Here is a 6,628-nt window from a genome sequence, read left to right on the forward strand (position 1 = left end):
CAGCTACTTGGGAGGCTGAGGCAGGAGAATCACTTGAACCTGGGAAGCGGACGTTGCAATAAGCCAAGATCGTGCCACTGTACTCCAGCCTGGGCAACAAGAGCAAAACTTCATCTCAAAAAAAAAGAAAAGACAGAGAAAGAGAAAGAAGGAGGGAGAGAGAGAGAAAGAAGGAAGAAGAAAGAGAAAGAGAGAGTGTATGTAAAAAAGAAAAGAAAAAAACTGAGACGCTTGTTCAAGAGTCAGATTCCTGCCTCCCACTTACACCCCCAGATCTACTGAATCACAATCTCTGGTAGGAGTTTTTTTAAGCGCGTGTGTGTGTGTGTGTGTGTGTGTGTGTGTGTGTGTGGTTTAAAGCTCTCCAGGAGATTCTGTGCATACTAGAGAACCTTAAGGTAGATAAAATGGTTGTCTTATTTTTTACATTTCAACTGAGTCGACATTGTGTACTACTTCAGTTTGTCCATAAATTGTTTTCAGTTTTACCGCGCAAATTAGGCCTTGGTACTTGAGCAAAGGTACCTTAGAATCCTTGCACTAAGAAAAAGTTCTACAATCTTTGTAATTTTCAAAGTCCAAGAAATTTCTAACGAACAAAATGAAAATTACGGTTGGATAATAAAAATGGAACTTGACACTAGAGTTCTTCAAGACCAGATTAGTATTTTATTTTTCCCTTCCTGACATTCAAATTCATGGGAGGTGAAAAGATAATAGAACATAATCAAAATAACATATAAACACAATTCAAAAACGTTTAACCATCTATTATAGCTCTTTGTTGTAAAACACACAAAGTTAAACAGAAGCATCTTCATATAAATTATCCTTAATAATCTGTATACACTGTGAAACAGTTGAAAATTCACACCAAGATCCTAGTGCAAGCAGCGGTGTACAAAAGTGCAAACAAGGTTAGTGATTAACAACTTACCATCAATTTACCACTTCAACATACTTTACATTCAGCCAAATACTGAAGGCTTCACCATGGAAAAACACTTTTGTCACTTTTAAAGTAACTTGACTACATTTACCCTGAGTGCTCTTGCCTCAGTATGGCAACTGATTATGAGTTCAGGTTAGGAGCAACACCAGGGAATATAGAAACCCATGTTAAGTTAGCTATTCTGACGTGAATCTATATTTGAAAATGAAAACAATCCCAAAGAAAACCTGTATGTCAAAAATAGAACTGTTCCTGCCTTTTACCCCAAAATATTTAAAGCTAAATCTAAGCCACTATTTAAAATGCATGCTGACCAGGCGCAGTGGTTCACACCTGTAATCCTAGCACTTTGGGAGGCTGAGGCAGGCGGATCACGTGATGTCAGAAGTTCGACAAGCCTGGACAACATGGTGAAACCCCGTCTCTACTAAAAATACAAAAATTAGCCAGCTGTGGTGGTGGACACTTGTAATCCCAGCTACTTGGGAGGCTGAGGCAGGAGAATCACTTGAAGCTGGGAGGTGGAGGTTGCAGTGAGTGGAGATCACACCACTGCACTCCAGCCTGGGCGACAAAGTGAGACTCCATCTCAGAAAAAAAAAAAAAAAAAAAGTATGCTGAAGAATCCATCTACTCCAATCAGTGCAGCTTTTCCAAAAACAGCTCTGTGTAAAGTCAGTTTCCTATTTCTGCCCTAAAATCTATTTGGGGCAGGGGACACACCTGAAACAAAGTTAGCTTTGGATAACTTCACTTACTTTCCTTTGATTACATTGGATTCTGTTTAAAAGTATGATGAAAGCCGTGAACAACAATTAGTGCCATTAAATATATTAGCTATTTAATGCTCTAAATTATAAGGACAAAAATTAATTGGTTCAAAACTGCATCTTTAATAGACTCTGTAGCTTCCCTTGACACTGGAGGATCTTTAAAATCCAGGTGTTGGGTGGGGATTTGTGAGGGGAATGGTTATAGGGTTCAGAAGTGGAAACATGGTTTTAACAAAATTCCAGTCACCTTACACAGGGGCAGAGTCACATATCCCGAGAGCTGGTTCTTTTATTTGGTTAAAAAGCACTAACTTGAATTTCAAAAGAAGGATAATAATAGAAATGACCAGAAGCATCAACATGGACTTTTAGCCTGGGCACAGTGGCTCATGCGTATAATCCCAGCACTTTGGGAGGCCGAGGCGGGTGGATCACTTGAGGTCAGGAGCTCAAGACCAGCCTGGCTGAATGATGAAACCCTGTCTCTACTAAAAATACAAAAATTAACTGGGCATGGTGGGGTGCACCTGTAATCCCAGCTACTCAGGATGGTGAGGCACGAGAATCACTTGAACCCGGGAGGCAGAGGTTTTAGTAAGCCAAAATCGCGCCACTGTACTCCAGCCTGGGCAACAGAGTGAGACTTCGTCTCCAAAAACAAACAAACAAACAAACAAACATGCAGTTTTGATAATTTAGTCCTTAACTGAAGCACACTGTTTTCCTAAACTCTTGTATTTGTAGCAAAGCCTCTGGCTTTTAATACAGGCTACCTTTTATTCCCTATTAATTTTGCATTAAGAAACTTATGTTTGCCAATTTATATTTTTTCATTGTTTCTTGAAGATTTTTTGATGCTTCACCAACTTTTTACATATGTTTAAAATGATTTAAACAATATGCTCCAAATTAAATGAACAGAAGGAATTTTGAGAGATTTCCCTTTATGTAGCTAATCTCAGTGCACTCTGGTCAAATTTTACTTGGCGATAAATCCTTGCAAACTTCAGTCATGTAAGTGACTAACAAGACTGAAATACCACATTGAGTCACATACCAAATACAGTTTCAGAAAATGTAAACCTTTCCCCTGAAACTCTCCAATTGTGTTAACTAGAACTATACTGTTTCTAATGATGGAACGTGTGAAATGCTGGGTTTTGAATGTAGTTAATAAAATAATTTTCTAGAAGGCAAGAAACACTATTATCACAGTTATCACCCTATTTTAATGATTTATATGTAGTTTATGTGCTGGAAAGCACTATAAAGAAGTATGAGCCAGTTGAAAATTGGCTGGGCATGGTGGCTCACACCTGTAATCCCAGCACTTTGGGAGGCTGAGGTGGGCAGATCACGAGGTTAGGAGTTCGAGACCAGCCTGGCCAACATAGTGAAACCCCATCTCTACTAAAAATACAAAAATTAGCCGGGCATAGTGGTGTGCACCTGTAGTCCCAGCTACTCGGGAGGCTGAGGCAGGAGAATCACTTGAACCCGGGAGGTGGAGGTTGCAGTAAACTGAGATCGTGCCACTGCACTCTAGCCTGGGCAACAAAGCAAGACTCCGTCTGAAAAAAAAAAAAAAAAGATGAGCTGGTTGAAAACTAAGAAAAGAAACAATGTTCTGCTTTTATGCTATAAACCACAAAAAATTTGTATATGGATCCAGGTACACAAAACTAAAATTTAGGTCTACACAGGCAGTATCTGTGTTCATATATCTTTGGCACTCATACAAAGATACTGGTTTAAACCAACAGTGAATAATTTTCTTGCATATACTTTAGGAAATATCTGTTCTCCAATTTAAAAATGCTATAATCTCCATTCTAAAAATTCACTGAGATAAACTGAAATCTATCAATTTAACCAGCTTGATCCAAAAGTGTAATTAACAGCAGTCAGTAAAACAGGTGTGGGATAAGAATCTCTTTAAAAGTGTAAAAGTGGGTTGAGACCTTATATTTTTACATTTCAGACTTCAGATTTTAAAAAATCTTTTGGACAGTGCCTGATTTGGATGTATACCACAGTGTTAACTATACCCTAACATCTTACAGTATGGGACACACAATTAGCCTATGTCCCCAGTACCAGCATTTACCTGGAAAATACTCCACGGATGCACATGTTCACACAGGCACACGCAGAGCTGTCTTTCCTCTGTGCTTCTACTGTTTCTTGTCATCCTCTTACTTTGGTCCTCTTGAAAAAGAGCAGTACCCAGTGCATATACTCTGGAGAGGTTCTCAGAGCTGGACAGTAAGTCCTCTGGCTCAGGAACTCTGCCCCCTAAAGCTGGGAGGAAAGCTGGTTGCTGCTAAACATGGCTTCCTTTCTAGAGGCTCGGGCCATAAAATTCTTATATCTTTGGGAAAATATCCACAGTTTAGCTGTGGTCCACAAAGCGACTTTGTTTCTTTGATCCTAGTGTTACAATTAGAATGAGGGTTCTGGAGCGAGATATATTATACCAGAAAGTATTTTTCCTGGCTAGAGAAACCAGTACGTTTTTTTCCTTTATACCAATTTACAACACAAATAATTAACTTCTTCAGTATCACAACAGATACTCTAGGAAATACTTGAAGAAAGGCAGGTCCCCGAAGGTACTAAAGACAGATAACACAAACAGAAGACAGTTATTTTTAATAAGACTTAGTTCTATTTAGTCAGAACTTAAGGAGTACTTTAAACCTATCTGGAAGAAGAAATCAATAGGCTGCAATGTCATGTTCTACTTTTCCCGTAGTCCTACTGATGTTTCTAGGAAGAGAGGGAGCACTTTTATTTTCATTTAGAAAGAAGATGAAAGTGAAACAGAATAGTTAGATTACTGAAACCAAATGTCATCTTAAGAAGTCACCTTGTCCCCTTAGCTAAATAGTAGTTCCTTCCAGTCATATTCCTCAATCCTTATCTGCTTCATAGGTTATATTATCGATGACAAAAAGGACTGTAACTCTGACATGGACAATGGCTACAGAAAACACTAATTTTTGATATTAAAATTATTCTTGATGGAATTGGTTAAATATACTATAAAACTTGGCTTATAATCAAGATAAATCTTAAACTTGAGGGTCTTTAAAAATACATTTTTGGCACTTACCTTTCATCTTATGATGGGAATCTCAAACATATAAAAAAATTCAATTTCTTAGGAAATTATAAAGCTTTTAAAAACTAAAATTTTCTTAGTAAGCCTAGCAATGAGGCTTGCAGGCCCTATCACAGGGCAAGCATAATATCTAAAAATAAAAGTTAGGTCAGGCATGGTAGCTCACGCCTGGAATCCCAGCACTTTGGGAGGCCAAGGCAGGCAGATTACTTGAGGTCGGGAGTTTGAGACCAGCCTGGCCAACATGGTGAAACCCCGTCTCTAAAACAAAATGAAACAGAACAACACCAACAAAAAGCCAAACAAAAAGTCTTTGTTTTATGAAGTGAGAACTACCTGAGAGCAAATAAGAAAAAAGAAAATTGGAAACAAGCACTTGTTTTCTTCTACCAGGATATAAAATATGCCAAAGAGTACAAAAGAGCTATAGGATAGGAACAAAATCTTCACATATCTCAGACTGACACAAAACAAGCTGTTTTATTCCTCAGATATACATGTCTCTACAATGAAATTGCACACAAGGTCCTACTTATTGCTTGCTCCAGGGAGTACCGTTAAATGTAAAGAGACTGGGAATATATCTAAATGTGGAGAGAGTGGCGCCTGTCATTGCCTTTGGGGAAGAGGCACAGATTACCCCATTGGGCACCAATAAGATTGCAGCACTTTAGAATTAGACAGCTGGGATGGAACTACAGAGCCTACCAAACTGAGAATCAACCTTGTATATCATAAATGTGCTTTTCTTCAGAAAGCCAATCCCACAGGGACTAGGACACAGACCCCATCAGCAACGGTAGTGGCAGCATTACTAATAAAAAAACACATGATTCAGGGATACATGGTATCAGGTGCAACTGACCACAACCATCTCATGGTAAATACATAAGCCTTGAGAGGCTTAAATGCTATTCTAAATATTCTGAAGGAATCTCCTTTCCCAACAACCACCTCATATGCCTAATATTAAATACTCAAATTTTCAGAGTATACTAGCTAGATAAGACACCTTTAAATGAAACATTTGCCCAACAAGGATGCCAAACATTAGAGTTTGTTTTATTGCATGACGTTTGCATAAGAAAAAATGTTATTGAAACTGTAAGGCATCATGCAATCATTGAATAAGCTAATTATTAACTGTACACTTAAGATAGGTGGACATATAATCTAAAATTTAAAAACTAGTTCCAAAAAAGTACATAAAAAATTTAACATGATGAGCTTTTAAATATGGTTTATATTTATAGTTTCATGTTGTTAAAAAGTGCTTCAAATGTACTGCTGGAAAGTTGCTCTTTACAAATGGCGCTGGGGTGATGTCAGATTATAAACTGTAAAAACCAATTACTTTTATGGAATTAGAAAGCTAACATCGTGATATTCAAACTTACTTGAATCAGTTTTCAATTCTCACTCAAATTAAGTTGATATAATATTAATAATCTAAAAAACATCTGTTTTATAACCAGCAAAAGTCTACTGAATTCAAGTTATGCATGTTGAGCAATCAAATCTCTGAGTAAGTCTGAACGTTGACACGTGGAACCAATGTGGGTATGTGTTAATCAATGTACTGTGCCATCCAGCGGAAGCCTTCTCCGTAACCTTGTCTTTTGAGCACACTACACATGAAAACTTCTAAGGGTCGGGCATTCAGTTCTTTCAGAGATACACTCCCCTAGAATAGAAGAGAGACATTTTGTTGGAATTTTATAAACTTAATAAAGCCCCACATCCCAGCAGAATTATCGGTTCTATTTTAGAACAAAGAAT

The 6,628-nt window shown here is 37.8% G+C and overlaps 1 protein-coding gene across 1 annotated transcript in view; it reads right to left on the reverse strand.

Moving 5' to 3' along the window:
• Positions 1–646: 646 nt before the first annotated feature.
• SAR1B (secretion associated, Ras related GTPase 1B) overlaps positions 647–6,628 on the reverse strand; it is a 57,524-nt gene continuing 51,542 nt past the window's right edge. The window contains exon 6 of the mRNA XM_011958817.1: positions 647–6,533. Within this exon, the coding sequence (XP_011814207.1) occupies positions 6,417–6,533 (117 nt within the window). The 3' untranslated portion in view covers positions 647–6,416. The remainder of the gene's footprint in view (positions 6,534–6,628) is intronic.

This window comes from Colobus angolensis, unplaced genomic scaffold (assembly GCF_000951035.1).
Source record: "Colobus angolensis palliatus isolate OR3802 unplaced genomic scaffold, Cang.pa_1.0 Scaffold476, whole genome shotgun sequence".
NCBI lineage: Eukaryota > Metazoa > Chordata > Mammalia > Primates > Cercopithecidae > Colobus > Colobus angolensis.